This window comes from Suillus fuscotomentosus (genome assembly GCF_016647785.1).
Source record: "Suillus fuscotomentosus strain FC203 chromosome Unknown F5891scaffold_280, whole genome shotgun sequence".
NCBI classification, from domain to species: Eukaryota; Fungi; Basidiomycota; class Agaricomycetes; order Boletales; family Suillaceae; genus Suillus; species Suillus fuscotomentosus.
Window position 1 is genome coordinate 15,596 of NW_024539792.1, and position 20,440 is coordinate 36,035.

A 20,440-nucleotide genomic window follows, 5' to 3' on the forward strand; every position below is an offset into this window, starting at 1 on the left:
TGCGGCAACAGTGTACTTGCTATCAATAGTACTGAATGGCGTAGAAATGAGCACTGCGAAGCCAATAGAAGGGATGTCAAAGAGACGAAAGGTGATAGGGACACATCCAGCACCTGTCATCACATAATGTGAGCTAGTTGACTGATTCTAAAAGTTCAAGGCACATACCTATAATAGAGGATGCTTGTTTTCTAACATTTCCCTGAGCTTTCATGGCCGCTTGTAGTTGAGATTGGCTGGGTAAGAAGAGTTGTTTTGATATGTGAGCACTTGCTGCTAAGACAGGTTATGACTCACGCTAGGTTCTCGAATTGCCATTGGGTCACGCAAATAGTATGTATGGTTTCTTTCACGGACAATTTGGTAGAGAATGGCACATTTGTATCAGGGATAGAGTAGTTACTAGAAGATGTTTAAATGATCAAAACAGAAACCAAAACAATTCATATGGTAGCATGAGGCAATATTGACAGAAAAAAAAAGCAGGTGGAAGCAGCATGAGATAGATGAATTAAAGAACGGTGTTGTATGATTACTTGATGGTGAGCATTTATGAAGAGGCAGGCCCAGGCTGAGGATTTGGAGTGGTCCTAGGGTCCAAGTAAGGCTCACATTCACAAAACGTCGGGTTGTGGTCATGATTGTCATTGTCTTGAGAATTGAAATGACTGTGTCGGTCATTGTGTGGATAAACCCAAAGCGAGGCAGCATCATGAGGGTGATCAGGAAATGGTGGATCATGACCTATCCCCTGTGGGTCTTGATATCTCCTCCATGTTCCTTGCCTATTGTGATACCCCTTTTCCTCCCGGATTGTCATGGTAGTGAGGAAGCCGCTGATATTCGTCAACGTCTTAAGGAATACATGTGATCGGGAATGGGGCTATAGTGACTGGGATATACTGGACGAGTATGATCACGCTCTCCAATACGCGAATCATGGAAGTTCATAGGATGGAAGTTGTCTTGATGATGACCCCCTCGGCCATAGAATGTGTCGTGTGGATGGACTGCATCACAATCCCAAGGTGATGTATCACGCACATAATCACGATAGTGATACTGATTGGGGTCATGAGGACGATGAAAGTTGCATGGGTCCAAAGGGTCACGAATATCGTGAGTATACCCACGTTCAGTAGGCTCATGCCAACCACCTGTGTGAATAATAGGCTCGCAGGACTCCTCTGGAAGGTCGCATGTGAGAGCCTGAGGTACACAAGATGCCATAACCCTGGACAGGCTCAGGAGGGTGCTGAATGGTCTCTTTGGAGACGCTCTGGGGAGGGTCATGAGGGTTGTGGCCACGTGAATCAGTGAGATAAGGCTCAGGTGCGTGGTCAGCAGCTCATGACTCGAAGACGATATGGTCAGTAGTGACAAGGGACCCCCTTTATGGGGGATAACTCGGGAGTGGCCAATGGCCCAGTTACTCATACCTTCTCCTTCTCTTGGCCTTGGCCTTGACATGTTTCTTCCCCACATTAAGCTCCCCTTCATGCTCTGCAGATGCCGCACACCTCTTGGAGTCTTGAGTTAGCCTGCTAGTCGCCACCTTCCTCTTTTCCCATGGCATGCATCTTCAAATTCCGTTTCAGGGACTATCTCACGAGGCTCAGTGTCAGACTCAGAGGTTGGAATCTCGATCGGGGCAGCTAGCAAAGGCCTAGCAACCACTATAAAAGGGCGTGTGGGAGGAGTCTTCAATGGTAGAGTCTTCTTGACTTTAGTAATTGCAGCGCTGATCTTCATGCAAGAAGGTCCATTATAATCTGTCTGACGGTTGGCAAACATTCGTTTTGCACCAGAATGAGAGTAGTTTGAAGGAGGTGCTTCGCCAGTGATTACAGGTAATTCGGATGCAATGAGCACTCCTAAAATATTGAATTAATGAAAGTGTTGTTGCAGCGCCAATGACTTTGAATATACCTCATGACATTTTTGGGATCTTGACCACAAACATTGTTCCTGCCTTCAGAGCCTCTACAAGTATAGAGACTTCCTTCTGAGTCAGCCCTCTGATACCCTTGCTCTTTGATTTGATGTTATGGTATTCCCCAGGTAAGAGACATTTGTGTGCCAGAGATCCCTTAATGCAAAGATTTTCATTTGCGAGCACACTGGGCATTATGATCCATGGGAAGTTCTTGAAAGAGGCGAACTTCCCATCCAGATTGCCTAGTATAACTGTTCGTTAACTGCAGTATAAAGAATGTCCAAAAGGACTTACCAACTTGTCGGCTGAGTTCCTGCTTGAGCCACTTGAGTGGATCCTCTCGGCTCCCACTAAGTTGATTCTCAGAGGTGTCATCCTTCATGGACGATGAAGTATCTACATTGCAGACATCGTCTTTGACCTCCTTGAATGCATCCACGAGCAGTTTGGCGGTAGCCATTGACATCTGTCACCTCTTCCTGAACTCACCCCAACGAGGCTCAGAACCAACATCAAAGCAACCTCACGGGATGTTGGTATCGCAAGGGAGGCCAATATTTGTTGCCAAGTACATCCAATACCCTCCCGTCAACCTGCGTGGTCTGCTTCTCCCATGACCTCTCTTGCTGACACTCACGGTGTTGCCGTGAGCAGCAATACATCTTCGCTTGCCCTCCCACATGTGGCTAGTCACCACCCCTCTCCCTTGCCAGGTGGTGGTGTGGTGCAAGCAGCAACTCATCATCGCTCCCACTTCCACTTCCAAACAGCCATCACCCCTCTCCCTTTTCTGCTGGTCCTGTTAGTAGTGATACAACGTCACTCCCACTAAGTCATGACCCCCAGTGAAAATCAGTCCTAGCGATATCTACGGCAAACGACAATGATATAAAATATATGCCAGGAATATTGTAATAACTACGCAAATCGATAAATGTAAACAATATGTCAACAACGCTCAATCAATTATCAAATGGGTTTCAAATACACATTTGACAATGCGCTCAGTAAATGTTGAACATGTTGAAATTCTTTCAACTTTGACTTGACTTTGCTCAATATTTCAATGTTTGAACATTCTTGCGCATCAGCTGCGCACGCACCATCACTTCACGCAATGATGTCAATATGCAGTGGACCAATATTGGGACATTCCATCCCTACTCACTTCATCTCAGCTTTCTTCTTCCCCTCCATCATCTCGTCTTCCTCTCAGCAAAACCTTGCCGTTGACCTCAACCATCCTGGCATCATCTGACACATAACTTTCTCATGGCCACTAACAAGATAAGTATTAGGCTTTTTCATGGCTCAATCCATGTGCTGATCCCACCCACTCGACCGTCGGCCGTTCTTGTGACAAGTAAGCACTATTCACGGTGCATATATGCACATATTTTGAACATTGTGAGTTATTTGGCATTGTCAGGTTCATTCACTGACTGTTTTACATCATCGCTAGCTCAATACCATTGTCCCGATGATCGACACATCCAGCAGCTTCAACAGATACACCGTTACAAGACAGTCAATTGGTGAGTTCCATTAAAAGCTACCTAATGTACTTTAACTGATATCTATTGCTGTAGAACGAGGCAGCTGCCATCATTGTAAGTACTGTCTACTTGCCTGGCAAGTATATTCTGACAATGATTTGTTTCGGTCAAGGACTCCCATGTGCCAGAAGCTAGTGGACTACATCATCCTGATGTGCGGGTGGGGGTGCTATGGTATATAGAGTATTGTATTTGTAATTTTTCATAATACAATTATTTTTGGTCGATTTGCGTTGATGAGCAAATATGCACAAGTCAATTGGGAGCTATGGGAATATACTAGAATCTATGGTACACAAACACAATCGATGATACAATATCTCGCTTAATGCGAGTCGCTAAAAATTGACTATAAGTCTCATTTTTCTCCGGAAATCAACGTGAATATTGTCACAATATTTCCGTCGTTTTCTGGAGATATGGCTAGGACCGTTTCTCGCTGGGCATGACCCCTCACCCTTTCTGGGTGATCCTCCTTCATAACACCCTGCACACCTCAATGACCTTTTTTATGATCGTACCGGCACGCAGCCTACCTGGCCAGGTCAAGATACTACTCACGCCTTTAATTTCTTGGTAGACGACTCATTTCCTTCTATGCTACTCCCAGACCCGGTACTCATCCCTCCAACACCATTGAAGGATGCCGACGATGCTACTCCATGTGCCAGTGACACCCAAGGTGGTAACACATTTACTAGGGCACCAAGTCAACAATTGGACTTAAGCTACTATGCCTCCAATGCCCACGCTCAAGAGCGGTTCCCAGAAGAGAACCTGAACCTCGTGGATCACGAGTCTAGTTCACAGGAGCAATCGTTGACCGGACAGAGGTCATCAGAGACCAACAACAAGCTCAAAGAAGGGTTTGCACTGATTGATTGCATGTTCAATGATTTATCTAAGTGTACAATGATGCTGACCAATCAGGTGATCAACACATACCTGAAGAGTCATGGACAAGAGGTTCACAGCATCAATTATTGGAATGTATATGCGAACTACTTCAAGGAGTTCAAGGAGCGAGAGCTTGTGCGGCTCAAAACAGGAGGGTCGGACATCACATAGGCGCTGCTTCAACTCTCAATCAGCGTATGCAGTCCTTCCAGAAGCTCTATAGATGAGTGGCAAGCGTGGTATGGCGTCTTGTCCCAAGGATTGAGAGCCAGCTAACATTGACTTTAGCTTGATTCTGCTTCCACGAGATTTGGTTTTGAGTCGGCCATCATATTATGTGGCAATATAGTCAATCAAGATGCCTCTCTGGGTGATGTACATATAATACCAGCTGCTGCAGGGGTAAGTCGCTGCCAACAAACTTCAACTTGTGTTTCTAAAAATTTTCTATTAGTTCTTTGAGACGCGCTGCCATGCCAACGACGATACCATCATTGGACACCTGAAAGCTCATGTATTGTAGGTCTCAGTCGGCATCGTTTACTCACTTCACATATTGATCACTTCCAACAGCAATGAAACATTGTTGTTATCAGTGGTTGAAGATATAATCATTGCTAGGATGATGTACCACAGGAGGCGAGTCCATGTAGCTGGGAGGGGGAGAGTATTTTGTGGCACCAAATTGGTCTGCTGTTTGTTGGGTCATAGCTGTGGCTGGTTCAACAACACGATTTTCTGAGCATTTAAAAATCACCTTTTTTTGAAAGAAGGATGTACAGTTAAAACTGATATGAATGACAAGGCTCACTTGAATACCGAGAGGCACTGGATATGTTATGAGAGCCAATGTTAGCCAATGAGGTTGAAGATACAAACCATGCTTACTTTGAAACATGAATATGCAGATAATTTCTGTGCACAAACCTCCCACAACAGTCCTAAATGATTCCAGTAGCATGCCCCATCACATCAGTACCAAAATCTAAGCAAGCATGTCATGTTGAGACCATGTACTGAGTTTGTCTGGTTAGCTAGCAGGATTACGATACAAACATCGTGTGTATCATCCTCCTGCAATCCTGTAACATGCCGCCTATGGAGAACTGCAATGAGTGTTGCTAGAACCAAAGACCGCAGTCGTAACTGTTATTTTGGAGATGTTGGATCTGCAATGGATGACATCAGAGCATAATGTCCTTCTCCACCATCAGTAAGTTGCTTGGTATATGAATATAAACTTACTTTGATGTCGTTTTTCCAAGGTTGTTTTTCACCAAGGCTATCAAAGAGGTGTAATTCCTTGTTGATCATGTGAATCACACAAATCACCTAATGTCCAATTGAATCAGAGGGCTGGTGTATCAGAAGAACCCATACATCCTTCTCCCAGTAACATGTCCATGAAACATTCTGCCAAATGATATCGTCAGGCGCATTGTAACAGATGCGTGGGAGGTCGTGGGTAGAGAATATCGCGCAAGAGAGGGTTGGAGCTTTTAGTTCAGAGTAGAGTAGGGCAGCACAGCTGTCAATACACACGTCATTGAGACACGCTATCGGAGAGCGGAGTATGTTGATGTCTTTGGGATCAAAAAATTGATGAGGGAATCCATCACATGGAGGTCGGACATGTGTGACAAGTGTGTCAGGGACATTATTGTCCTGCTCTCTAACTGGGACACGAAGGTCATCAACCAGTAAAACATAGTGAGGGGTATCAGTGACATGATATTGAAATTTAAGTTGATCGATGTACCTCAGGAAGCTCCCAGACGATAGTAGCTTTAATGTCATAGCCTATGTGAGCTAACTCGGTATCATCGTCCATGTTTAACATGCCCATCTCTTGCTCAAGAACATCGGTGAGTGTGGCTTGTTCCGAGTCAACCTGTGGTGGATCATCAAGGTCAGCAGACACCAGCTCATCTTCACCATCAAGATCAGGTACAGTGAGCCTCCTGGTATGGATCCAATAAAGGGCAGTGCTCTGAGAGCCTCCTGAGATGGTAACCATAATGTCTACAGCTTCCTTGACCTGGGTGTTACAAGTAACATCAGCTACATGGCCCCCCTATCATTTTTCCTCATCCTCATCCTTGCTACCTCCTGCTTGTACTCCTTTACCAACTATCTGTTGACAAGATATCAGGACTGTTCCCATCCCCTGTCTCCCCCCTATCGCACCAACGTGCGCACGTGCCTTCGGGCTATGACTCATCCTGACTCATGTCACCACCAATGTGGCTTTCCTTATTTTTCCTTATCTTTCCTCTGACTCATGCGTGCTGCGCATTGTATCTCTTACCGTTGGTTCATTCCAACGTTTCTCGGTCTCATTCTGCATTCAACCTCCCATCACTAATCAGGTTCTGCTGCCAGTGCACCTATACTCTTTCTGTCTCCCCTTTACCCTTACCTACAGTACAGTAGCCTTCTTAACCCTTTCCACTTAGTATAAGTAGTCGATCACCCTGTACTAGATTCTCTAACTTGAATCTACTCAATCTTCCCTGGAACATACTTCCCTCCAAAGCCTCCTCAGCTTCAGTCTCTAGTATCTTTTCTTAAGTGCTCATCGCACTTAAGTCTACCTCGATTGATTACTCATCGTTCAGACAAGACTGTCCTTACCTTGAGAATATCAGCAACTTTGAAGACATCCATCTTAGAAGTCACGTGATACGCACTTCTCTGATATCTGCCGACTCGACATCACCAGTCTTAGTCGCTACACTGGACCCTTCTGGTTACATCACGAACATTAGCGGACAACACCCCTCTTAGGGCTTCGCATAACAGATCTATTTGAGTACATAATACTGGGTAGTGAACCATAATGAAGACACCAGCGAGTTGCTCCGGCGTGATTGAAGCCAAAGGAAGTTAGACCGGCACTGTTCCAAGGTGGCTATAAAAGGTTCACCTAGAACTTCAAGATCAGAAAAGAAGACTGGAGTTAAACAAATTTACCTACATTCTGGCATGCAAAGTACAAGCTCGAGTGATGCAAGCTCTTCTCCGAAAAATCGACAAAGGTTATCAGCTTCAGTGCCAAGGCGCACCTGTTCTTCCCTGCATCGATCACGTTTAAGAAGAGTGCAGATACTGTCTCTAATGTCCGTATTATCCAACCATTGTGGTACTTCTCCAACAGATGGAGTGATCCATATGTCCTCCATTAGCGTGGGATCAGCACGGAGTTCAGTAAGTTTGGTGGGGAGGGGAGGGGGTAAAGGAATCACGCCAGACAGATTGTAAAGTGAATCTAACTGTTTGCAGTATGAATTAAATTTTCGTATAGCCGTCATGAGGGCAGGGTGACATTTGGCGATAGCCTTCCATGGCTGTTGATGCAGTTTTTATTCCTGAGAGATATTAGCAATCAAATGGAACAAGATGGGGGCCAGATATGTTACCTAATGCTTGTTGAGCACCGCCAACAGCCTGATCTAACTTATCCCACTCAAAGAAGCTAGCAATGGCACATTTACGAATGTTGATTTTGAGGTCCTGTGCCATCAACAGGATGTGAACAAAGTCAAGGTCAATTCCCTTAAGTTCTGGAAACTTATCGTGGATGTTGAAAGATGAATATAGATCTTCAACTTTGTCCATCAGGTGATTGTGACCTCTCTCGAGGCTCGCTAGAGCCTCAAGTGTGTCATCAGAGTGTGATTCTTTCGCAAGTATGACCCTTGTAGCCTGCAGCGCTTGATTCGAAGTATCGAGATTGGCTTGTAGACCTAGCACCATGTTGAGTTCTTTCTTCAAACGAGCAGGGGCATCTTAAGTAACCATTTAATGAGCAGTCATGTGTAGTGTGAACATACTTATGAGCTCAGATTGAAAGTTGAGATTCTTGTTGGTGCAACCATTGGGACTTCAACTCCTCAATGGATATTTCACATTGGTCCAGAATGTCTTGCACAGTTGACCCTTGATCATTGACACTGTGTTTCAGACGTTGCTTAAGCCAGTCACCGAGATCCGCGTGCATCTCTAAGCCTATTGCAGCCGCCTGGCGATCAATTAGCCATAAACAATGCTGGTGCTAGAAGGCCTTGAATGATTGATGGCTTCATAAAGCAACAAAAAAGATTCTCACCGATGAGGATCTCTGGACACCGATCAGCCAAACAAACCGTGACCAGTCTTTCAGTCCCTTCTTCATCTGATAACCCAAGTCCGAGGCAGATGCATGATTATATACCAACTGACATGACCACTCATGTCCGTATGCGTGCATTGCCGTCGTGGCAAATCGGAGGCGGTTTGTGATATCTTCTGGAAGGATTTCATACTAACCTTCAATAAGCATGGTGATACAATGAAGACTGAGGAATCTACCTTTGAAAGTGACCATGCGAGAACACATCCAACATCGTACAAGACGACAACAGTCGCCTGAGGGGGCAGCAAAGTAAGTAAGTGTTGTAGAAGAGCAACAGAATATTTTTATTGCTTGCCGGGTGAATCTATGTTAGCAAAAAATAAAGGAATGTCATGGCGACAAATGAGAGCCATAACTCCCGTATCATCAAAACTGTCCATAGCAGCCTTCTGCTTTTTCCCATCAGCAGCCTCGTAAGCATTTTCGCATAAATTGATGGCTTCATCAGGTACAACAAGCTTACGAGCCTTAGGAGGCCGCTTGCATTGGGAATCTATCTGGTGGCCAACTTCATCAACAAAATCTTTAGGGAGAAAATAAGTTGGGTTATAGAATTGTGGACAGCCGCCTGCAGAGTGCCAATGGCGATGGTGGAAATTTCCATCTGTTGCGACATGTATATCGCCACCATTGTCAGTAGGTTTCCCATACAATACACCACCGAAACATGCAGGGCACCGCTGGACAAGAAGGGGCGAACATCGATTCTGGCGTGAGATGGGTGGGGAAGGGGCTGGCTCTGGAGGTTGCTGTTGGTCAGGAAATATCTTGGGGGCTGGCAATGATGCCTTGAACTCTGCAACACGATCCTGACATTGCTGGAGTAGTGAGTTGAGTTGGCGTTCGACTTCAATTTGCAGGATGTCGAACCATTGGACTGCATAGTCAAGCCCATGATGGAAAGGGTCATGAATTAATTCACCCTTCAGAGAAAAACATCATTAGTGTCCAATGGCGCATTGATTGAACGTACTTTTTTGTCAGTCATTTGAAAGCCTTGGCGGGAATAATACATCTTGAGAGCAGACACGTGTGCATTGATTGCATCACAAGAGCGCTTGAAGAGTGTCTGGTAAAACGACAATAAGTCAAGTGAAACTGCTATACAAGGCTGGGATGGTGCAGTAGGGAACAAGCCATGGTGGATGAGGACTTGGGGAAGTGAGGAACAGTCGCAGCTCAAAACATCAACAGATGTGAATCCTAATGACATTTAAACATCATTGCTTGTGTGTGATTGAGGACTTATGGTCAAAAAATAAACAAATCAAAGTCGTTCGTTTCCCTGTGTATTGGAGAGTGGTGCATGCAGATATAATTTCATTGACCCTTTCCAAGGGTTGGCCCTGTGTCCGCACGGTATATCGGACTTGGGGTTCAACAAGAGTTGAGATGAGTGCTAACCAGCTATGGTATAGTGTGTCAGTTGATTTGTTGGGTGAAATACAACATCTGGACAGCGGCTGTTCAGGAGTGAAGTTGGGAGGTTCTACTTCTGGCACAAACATCTCCATATTGTCCGAGTAACTGATAGAATTATCCATAGGATCAGGCAGTTCGTTCGTTGTGCTGTTCATATGCAAGGATGGTGATTATGATGCATGATGACATTCCAGACTCATCAACTGTTCCATCCGAGCAAGAAGGCAGCGCTGTTTGGCCTCTGCACCAGGCATCTCAATCAAAACTTGACTTTTCTTCTTGTTGCGAGCTTTATGCGGGCTCACAAAATGGTGGCCAAGACCAGAGGACACAACTTGAGACTGGCGAGAAGATCATGCCCTGCCTGGCATTGATGGTGATGGAGACATCGTTGCAGTACTAAAGAAACCACTGCAGAGTGGACTTATAATAATATAAAGGGGATGCAGTGAGGCTCCTCAGAGCCAGCAGCAAAGAATGAGTGGCTACATGGAGGCTCGTTAATAGCACACGAGGCTATTACGGGTGGCACCAGAGCTGCCGGAGGTGATTAAGGATGATATCTATTAATAGACGGTAGAGAGGTCTGGTCTCATAGATAACTTTCCCATAACATAGAAACCAGGTCTCTGAGACCCTTTATTACTACTGAGAAGTGCTGCCTGAGGTGATGTTTGAATTATCAGACTGAGCCTCTTGAAAAAGCGACATTCACAGTGGGGAGTTACATCTGCCCATGGTCAAGCACACATGATTTGTATATGATGCTCTGTCATGACACATTTACACTGATTGAATTGTTTTCAGAGACTTAATACTGGATATCATGTACCCACTGGTGAATCTGCAGCAGTCAACTCATCAGATGAAGAGTCTGACTTCTACAAGTTTACCTGGACAGATGAGGAGGCAATTTAGATTCAGTAAGTCAAGTAGTACTGTAGTCTATCTTAGTCCACATCTGTTGGTGCCATCGATATTGTAGTACAATTGATTTCCTGTTTGAGACTGGTATCACTGGTGTCAGTATCAATACCACCTTATCGAACTCTTCTTGCTTTCCCTTGAACAACTGCTCAGGATCATGATGCTCAAAGCATGGTGTCTTCTGACATGTTTGAGTCAGGCTCAGTCGGTTGGTCCAGTGCATCAAAGGGCTAGCTATCAGGCTACAAGATCTGGGAAGACAGACACCTTTATTCGACCACTTGAGAATCACACTTCAAAAGAACAACCATGACTACAAATCACTTGGAAAATCACTTGGACTATTATATGTATGTCTAACATGGTTCAAAAGCCTCCAGCATCTCTTGCTCCTCCTTCGCATACACCATGACAGACTTTACTCCCATGAATCCAAACAGCTGGAGACTTTGTCAGCATTAGTGATGTTCCGGCCTGGCTTGGGCTTAAAGCCGTGGCTTAGGCTCAGCTTGGAGCGGCCCAGGCTTAGGAAAATCAGAGCCCGAGCTGTGAGCCCAAGCCAGGCCCAAGCCGGGGGCTTGAGCCCAACAGGCCACGGCTCTGTAGGCTGGTGTCATGTGGTGAGGGTAAACCTGCAGGTCAGCTGCTAGTGCTTAGCACATATGTCCAGCACACATTAGCAAATGCTGACGTGACTCAAACATATGTGGATGGCACAAGAAGGAAGAGTGGAGGCACAGGCAAGTGCAGACAAGCACAAGTGAGCCGTGCGTGTGATATCGAAAAAAAACACCTTGTCCAACAAACATATTAGTCCCCCATTCAGAGTCGAGTCTAGATGCGCAATGTAATGAACATGAACAGTGAAGAACACACCTGTACAAGTGCATAAAAAAATTATTGTTGTAATAGACATTGCCAGCAGCGTTGCATAGCTTGTTTGTGGTGTTCAGGAGGGCCTTGTGCTCTGCAGCACAGCCGGAAAAGAAGTTGTCAGTCAATGCATATGTATGTGCGTGGTAAAGATAGCTCAGGCCGTACATGTTGCCCGACCTGTGCAAAGCATTATGAGGGACGTAAAGCTATAGAATAGACTCGAGGCCAGCAAGCTACAAGCATTGGTGAGTCCAACTTTGATGAGTCCGAGTCTAAGTCAAAACTAATCAAATTCATTATCATTCATGTCACAGACTTCATAGCTGCTGAGCCCTCAAGACATGAGCTGGTAAAAGCAATGTCAGCAGTGCAATGTGGAGGTTTGTCATGCTCTGAGGGCTTCTGGTTTGTGTATGAAGCTTAATAGTACTATCTTATAAACAACATCTTTCCCAGTCAGCGCTTTGGCCATCCAGCCCACATGCTGGCAGGTGATCACGGAAAAATGCCTTCTCCTTCAGTTCCTGCACACGTGAGCATGGGATATACACCCAATCATGCCATGCACCAGCTGCATCACAGCAAGATGGCTCAGGCAGCATCGTCAGGGCACTTCCATCAAGTCATGATTTGAGTCGCCTTACATCACCTGAAACCAGAGAGAAAGTCAGGCACGGTGTTAGTTGGTGTAGGTCATATCAATTCTAACTTGCACTGCTCTCAACTTGCAAAATTGACAGAATATTGAACATGATGTGCATGTTGTGCTCAACATCACCCTAGCTCAGCTCCAGTCCGAGGTAATCAACCAGCTCGAACGATTATGGGCAGAGTGGTCGCACAGCCACACTCTCTCCCTCTATAGCCTGGAAATGCACAAATCACCAAAGTTGATTCTTTATGACCTGAGACAACCGTCCATTGGCGCTAATGAACCAGTCCTACAAGAATTCTTCGTGCATGCAATGCCCAAGGACCCCACACTTAAATTTTTTGCAAATGCCCATGTTGCCATCCTTCTTGTAATGACAAATGTGCAGTTTGAGGATGTGTTGCTCTGGCAAGAGCAATGTGTCAATGTAGGTCTTTTTTTCATGTTTTCAGTGATACCTTTCAGACTTAGCTCAATCTCACAGAACATTGCACCAAGTGTCGACACTGATGTGCAAAATGTGCTAAATCAGCATCTAGTATCCCTGCAAAGAAAAGGGTACTGCAAAGTCAAGGTAGCAGCAACAATTCTAGCTATTGCCACCATGCTGCCCTGCACACAAGCGCTCCAGGAAGGTGAGTTGAGGTGCTCATATATTGGCAGGTCTAACCATATTTGATACCACAGTTTCTGATATCTGAAATTAGCGAGGTCCTGGCAGGCAACAATGTCTCAAAGGATGAAGACCAATCTGATGTCTGTGGGGGCCCTTCAAAGCTGGAACAGAGTCATCATATTAATTACATTGATGTATTGAAGCTCATGTTCTCATATGAAACACATGGTGAGTCTCTGATGTATCTAGATTCTCTACTCAGCTAAGATCCATTGGCATGCAATGACTCCGACAACGGTCATGTTGCGCAACTCAAACAGCAGCTCACCGAATTACAGCATGCTGTTGTGAGTCTACAAGCCGATAGACTTTGGCTTATCAACAAGAACACTGGTCTCAATATGACCTGCCAGACTTTACAGTAAGTCAATTCCACTGAATATATGCGCATATATGCACTCAAAAAATTGCTACAGAAATGTGATCATTAATATGTGAGGTTCTGCAAGCTCCGTGTCCTCAACATCATCATCATCACCCCCTTCCGACACCTCAAATACCATCACTGACGACAAGCCTTCCATAGTGGACAGAATTGTCCCCACAGAATCCGATCGAGAACTTGATTGAAAAAACTACCCATCCGTCAAATCATGGACGAAGAAGGAATGTCAGGACCAGTATCCCAAGAGGACATCAGCGGTGCCTGGAACTTCTGGAAGCTCATCTCAAGGATCTGGGTGCATGGCGCAAGGTGTTAATGTTGCATGCACATACCTACAGGATGAGCAAGGTGTATCTGTCTCGGCTCAACGTGCCAAGACAATCCGGAACCTCATGCTCTCGAGCTTTCGGGAACTTGACACTCAAGGCCTCGCCCCAGATTCTATTGGCCAAGCATCCCTGCAAGTCTTACACTGGCTGATTCACACGCTACGCAAACATTGTTTAGAATTATGTTTATGTGCTGACAACTGGAAGGTCATGAAACTCATGACCGACAATTACTCGCAGTGGTTCAACTACCACGTGAAGAAAAGAACCAGCAAGCGCATCAAGGCTGAGCATGGAGAGAGTATTCCAGATCTCTCAGAAGACGCCTTACCCTCAGTTCAGAAGTGCAGGGGTAATTCTGATCAAGATCTTGAAGCCGAACATCCAAAGAAGCGAGTACGAACCGATCTGCCTGTCATTGAGCCTATCATCGAGAACGACGAAGTGGTAAGTGTTTTTGAGTACTTTTCAGTACTTGATGCTCGCTAATCAACCTATCTACAGATACCTGATATACCATGACACCCCTCACCTGAGCGTGAACCAACACCACCACCACACGCCAACAAAGGCAAAGATAAAGAAGTAACTACTATTGAGGTGAGTTGAATTTACACACTCAATCCAGACACTGACTTGACTTGATCAAAATTACTAGATTGAAAACCCACTGTGAGTTCTTCTGATCCGTCTGATATTAATCTGATTGATCTATTTATATAGGTCCAATGTTGTGTTGAAACCTAGGCCCAAGGCAGTCAACCAGATGTCCCCTTCCATTTCCATTGACTCTCCGACTGCTTCGACTTCTGGAACCAACCCAATTCTTGCACTGCCATCACATGAGTCTACACCTACATCAACTATACCAAATACACCTTTGAGTACTGACACAGCTTCACTAGCTGTAAAGGCCGAACTCATCAACCAAGCCAGCACCACGATCGAGACAAAAGTGCACCCTAATATGATCAAGAAGTGCCAACCAAGCACAAAGCCTATGTGCATGAGCTCCAAGATCATGGCACGGTGAGTTCTATTCTATCTATTATTATCATAGTGAGTAAGGTTAACTCATTATTCTAGGAATTTTTGCGCCATTGAATGGCAATCAAATGGCCATCAAAAAGAACCAGTGAGCATATTTGCGACCTACTGGAATGGCCTATCGAGCACCAACAAAGAGGTACCTCGTTTTAATATTGATATCATTTATCTACTGACAACTACTCTTATAGGTATACAAGTGCAAAGCAGCTCTACAGGTGTGTGGTATTCATCATAGCCTAATTTAATACTAATGACGGTTTACTTTATAGCTCAACTCAGCTGGAACTACTGAAGGGAGCGGTGCCTGTGATGACATGGACGAGGAGTAATGGATACAAGGCAGGATAGTGGGATGGGCAGGATGGCGGGCGAGCACGGGCGCAGCGATACCACAAGCACCCAACCACAGCGATACCTTTAGATACTCATTCAATGGCATTAGATATGGATTCACCCACCCAAATTCAGCGTACTTATGCATCTAAAATTCATCTAAGGCCATCGAAAATCCTATCTAAGCAGTAAATTTAACTCTTGATCTCTATCATTTTGTGTCTCGAAAAGTCCCACTTTTATAAACAGGTCGAAACATAGCAAAAACATTTATTCACTGATATTTTTTTCACTTCTTATCTACACATATCTATCTCCTTCTTGTCATTTTTCACTAGGTCTCAACACTCATCGTTCATCACATCCCAACATTCATCATTCATTGAACCCCTTCACACTCGCTATTTTAAAAGCCTTACACTGTCTTGGTGGAGTTAGGAGGGCACCCCATGGCCTGTGACACATCATCATCAGCTATGGCCCTGCGTTTGCCCAGTGTCTTTGACAAACTTAGTGTGGAGGAGGAGGTGGAAGCCTCTGGAAGCTTACTACTTCCAGTAAATAGCATTGGTCGTTCTGAAGGAATGAATCTAATCGGAGAGGGTGGTTCATCTGGCACTGGTGGGACATAAGGGTTTGGATGCTCAATAGTGTCAAGCACTTTCTGTGATTCCCGATAGGCTCAAAGTCAGTCCAAGCATGAAGGTTACAAGAACCTGCACTCACAATGTTTGCTACGACAGTAGTACCAGTCATAGTGGTACTGCAGCTGCAGTCTTTGGCTGGCCCTGTGGGCCAAGCAGTAGCATGGTGGGCGATATCCCCCCTTCCCTTTGACAGCAAAAGATCCTTCAGTGTATCATAGTGTGGCCAACCCTTGTTCTTGAATTGTTGCGCTTGAGGCATACTCTAGATTCGGTAATTAGTTATTATAGTTGGCATGATGACATTGACATACCTTCACAAGTTCTGTCCAGACAGACTCAGATGCATTGGTAATGTTGGCCTCAAGCTCCAGACTGAACTCCAAGCCAGAATAATTGGCCAATCTATCGACAATGTTGAAGGTTGAATGGATCTGAAGGCACATCAGTAAGTACCGGTTGATCATCAAATGTAACGTAAGAACTTACTCAAGACCATTTTGACTGGCATGCATCCAAAGTCTTCAGGGGGCCTTTGGCAGTCATTGTAGCGGCAACAGCAGCCCAAAATGTCTTGTCAAAATTGAGCCCTTCGCCACCCTTGGCACAGTGTATGGCGATGTATTGTATTCACCATGATTCATCATCTGAACTCCAGAAACATTGTTCAGTTCAGACATGGTGTCCTGATCATTCTTGCCTTGCCTCATATAGCAGAAAGATACATTATGGGGGCAGGAAGAACAAGTTTGTCGAGTGACTGGCATGATGGTATATCAATAAACTCTGTCACATCTGTCACACTGATTTGGTATATTCAGGATGATTATAGATCAAATTCCATCTTTGAAATTTCTCAAAATTTTGTTAGCTGAATAGACTCTAAGGGCCATTGTCATGCCACTGGCTTACAATGCCAGTCAGGTGACTTTCAAGGCACCTTACAAGTGCCTTTTGAGGGTCGGTGAGAAAATATGGTCATACAAAGGGGTCAGTGCACCTGCAGCATGCAGGAGGGTTATGAAGGGGTTGATAAGGCTAATCTGAACAAAGTCTGAACTAGAAAATAACAGAGGTAAGACTACCCTAAGGTAGAGCTGGATATATAGTCTAGAATAGGATTCTAAGACTCAGAGATGACAAGAGAACTAGCCTGATGTAGAGACTCGTGCCTCTCATTGTGTGATATGGCAGTTTTCACTAGGGAGTACATGACACAAACTTGTAGCATCACTTTGTGTGCTATCTGCAGCTATTCCTATATGAGGTGCACACTTCCCGCACTTCACAATGTATATGCGTGCGCACTTTCCCGTGCTTGAGTGCCCTATAGTGCCAGTCATCTGGAAGCATCCATCCACTGTCCACCAAGCTCTCTAGTGCGTATATTTCTATTTCCCTTATTTGCATATTGTTCTATCTTTATTTTTATCATGGACCCTTACTTACATATATCTTTATACACCTTACTCAGAAGCACTTTGGCTCTGCATGACAGTGCTTAGGCGCCATATATAAGTGCCAGCAGTACATACTATTACTTACTTTTGGAATCTACCTTTGGCTACCAACTTTCTACCTAATAGAGCACAGTTGAAATCTATTCTTTTACACCTCACACTCACATCTCTTGTCTTGCATCATAATCATCACTTAAGCAAACTCACTCTTACTCACTCTTATTTCTGCATACACACATGCACTTTCCCGTGCTTCATGTAATATGCATGCATGTTCCCATGCCTTCATGCCTTGCACACACCTGCACTTTCTTGTGCTTCACATTGGCCAGCCAGTAGCACTTTCAGTGCATACCTCTAGATCCTTGCTGCACTCGCTTCCCCTTTAGGGTTAAACACATTTGTCATCTCAAGTATAGCAGACTAGGCAATGCATGACCTTACAACATTATAGATACAGTCTGGAGCCTCATTCGCACCTCACTGTATTGTTGAACCTTCACTGAGTCTGGAAGACAGGAATGAGCAGGAACTAAGATGATATTTGAACTAGTGACGTGCCAGGCCTACTTGATGGGCCTCATGAGGGCTTGGGCCTGGCCTGGGTGTCTCATAGGCCATGGCTTCTACATAGTGAAGGAAAGTTCCAAAATGTACTGTACAATACTTAGATTACATAAACTTTGCAACAACTGCATCCGCCAGAAGAATTGAGAACATCCCTAGAACTGCCCCTCTAGTGCAGAAAGTCTGGCATGCACTACAGCAAGAACAGCAGCAAAGCTACTGGCTAACAGATGGCATGTCGGATATTAAAATACACTTGGAGGCCCATTCTACTACAGCTGCTACCACAACTGATATACCTCCTGCTTAGTGCACTACTCGCTGTGCAGAAACTCGGACGTCCTTCTGAAGAAGTTTTCCACACCCAGGCTTCAGAAAATGACTGTTGGAAGGTGGTAGGTGTGATACTAGGTCCTAGGTGATTTAGAAGTCAGCCAAAGTCCGCCACTTAGCCATGTTTTTGCTGCCAGACTGCAGATATATCTGTCATAGTGCTGTACTATGTGTCACACTGTTTTGTGCCAGAAGGGCGGTTTCAGTGACCTTCTGGAAGAATTTGGCTGAATGTCATACCCAGCTTGAGGATGACTCTCACAGTCGTTTCTGATGATGATGCAATTGCTGCTGTTATAGTCCATTCTAAATGAACAATTATACCTTCTTTTTGACTTATCAATTCTAATAATAGCACAACACCTAAGTTAACTAGCTACAAGCAGGTACAGCAACCGGTCCAACCAAACACCACTCCTATGACAAATATGTGTGATGCCAAATGAAATGCAAATAATGCTGGCTGGAGTTCAACTTTCTCAAACCAGGATGAGGATTTGGAAAATGAAGATGCCAATAAATCAGTATTCAAGGGTAAGTACCATCAATCTTTGTGCTGGTATGCTCACTATTTGATTTTCATAGCCAAGCACCTTCGTTGAGCTGGCGAGCCATCCTTTACAGGTGATGCTCATTCGACACATTCATTAAGCATGCAAATCATTTTCACTATTAAATTCTAATGCTACTACTAACTTCTTACTCTAGCGCATACAGGTACACATGAGGACACCATAGATTGTGATGTCAATGGCAACAGCAATGGTGATGGTGATGATGACAATGACAGTGACAATGGCTTCCTGCAAGACCTCAACATACAAGATATTGCTGTTCTTGGAACAATTTGATATGAGGAGAAAAGTTGGGATGTCAACACATTCTTCAGCAAGTCCTAGGTGCATAAGGTGAAGGATGGGAAGACATGGAACATCTGAGACTGCGAAACTTGCAAGTATGTCCTTTTTTTTATTCTTCAAATTTTAACTCACAGAATTATAGGAAGAAGGGGCCACCCTCATAAATAGTTAGTGACACATTAACATGTTGCCGTCACCTTGCATTTCGCCATGCAGTAAGTTTATTTCTTATCTGTTCTTAACCTTTTCATCACACTTGCTGTGAGGATGCTTACTGCAAGTGGTGCAAGACCAATGAATTTGTGTTAATGCTACCTCAAAATATCATATTACATGATGTATTGGTAACTCATTAAGGGTGTAATATTTGCAGGAAATCTGAAATTGTGTGAAATTATTCAAAAGTAATAGTTTGTAAGTTTATGCTGTGCTAGAATATATGCTCATAATTGCCTAAGAGGCCCTGGCCCTAGCCAAAGCTAAGGCCAGGCCTGGCCTGAGTTTTTACTAGGCCTAAACCCTCTGAAGCCAGGCTTAGGCCATGGTTTTCAAGCCAAGCCAAACCTGGTACATTACTAATTTGAACTGAGGTGTTTCTACAAGTTACAGGGGTTTGTATACTATAGGTATCAGTCAGCAGAACACAAAACTATGTACAAAGCATATAGAAAATCTATTAGTACATATGTAAGTATAACAGATCACAAAGAATTCTCAGCATGTAGTGCAAGCCCCTTGATACACAATTTATCCAATGCAGCAACATTCTGGGTACTGAAAATGTTGAGGGGAGTGACAACAATCTGTATTTCTTGGGGGTGGAATAATAGAGGCATTCCAAATGTCAACATTTTTCCAGAGCTGGTCATAGATATTGAAATATTATCATGGTCATGTCGAAGGACAGCTTGTGTGACTTCAATTTGCCATAGGCATAGTCTCCACCCAAAGACTTGAAGGATTCAATTGCATATTTCACTGACTAAGGGCACTATGTCTGACATTTGCTAAAGAAGCTTCTTAACAATTACTCAATTGGGTGGTGGACTTCATAAATCTACTGATGGACCTGTGGCTTTACTTATTTCTTGTGTTTTGCGCCAGCAGTCATTGAGAGGGTGGAGGAAGAAGTTCGGTGTTTGAATTATGGTAGGTGAGAGACAATTGCTCTATTGATATTTTGAGGGGTTGGAGTGTAGCTTTGCTAGCACCAAATAGGAGGCACTGGCAGAGTATGGCAACCATATCTTAATGAGCTGCATGATACATATTTCTAATTGATACAACAGATAAATTCTAACACTATTTCATTTGAGGCTTCATAAAGATAGATTATGTGTTGTGTTCAAGCACATAGAGAAGC

At 44.3% G+C, this 20,440-nt stretch overlaps 4 protein-coding genes across 4 annotated transcripts; 1 reads left to right on the forward strand and 3 right to left on the reverse strand.

The window, feature by feature from the left end:
* Window positions 1-1,930: 1,930 nt before the first annotated feature.
* Window positions 1,931-2,396, reverse strand: F5891DRAFT_1201170 (uncharacterized protein; the record flags this gene model as incomplete). The annotated part of the gene is made up of 2 exons (XM_041368870.1): window positions 1,931-2,178; window positions 2,231-2,396. The coding sequence occupies 2 exons, from the start codon at window positions 2,394-2,396 to the stop codon at window positions 1,931-1,933; spliced, it is 414 nt and encodes a 137-aa protein (XP_041216549.1).
* A 6,451-nt stretch (window positions 2,397-8,847) lies between these two features.
* Window positions 8,848-9,776, reverse strand: F5891DRAFT_1201174 (uncharacterized protein; the record flags this gene model as incomplete). Its single annotated transcript, XM_041368871.1, has 2 exons — window positions 8,848-9,486; window positions 9,537-9,776. 2 exons carry the CDS (start codon window positions 9,774-9,776, stop codon window positions 8,848-8,850), a joined length of 879 nt encoding a protein of 292 aa, XP_041216550.1.
* Window positions 9,777-9,810: 34 nt separating this feature from the next.
* F5891DRAFT_925580 (uncharacterized protein) lies at window positions 9,811-10,002 on the reverse strand (the record flags this gene model as incomplete). Its single annotated transcript, XM_041373863.1, has 1 exon — window positions 9,811-10,002. A coding segment is annotated over one exon (192 nt), but the record flags the coding sequence as incomplete, so codon positions are not given.
* A 2,420-nt stretch (window positions 10,003-12,422) lies between these two features.
* Window positions 12,423-12,861, forward strand: F5891DRAFT_926050 (uncharacterized protein; the record flags this gene model as incomplete). Its single annotated transcript, XM_041373870.1, has 2 exons — window positions 12,423-12,476; window positions 12,529-12,861. Coding segments are annotated over 2 exons (387 nt in total), but the record flags the coding sequence as incomplete, so codon positions are not given.
* Window positions 12,862-20,440: the final 7,579 nt, after the last annotated feature.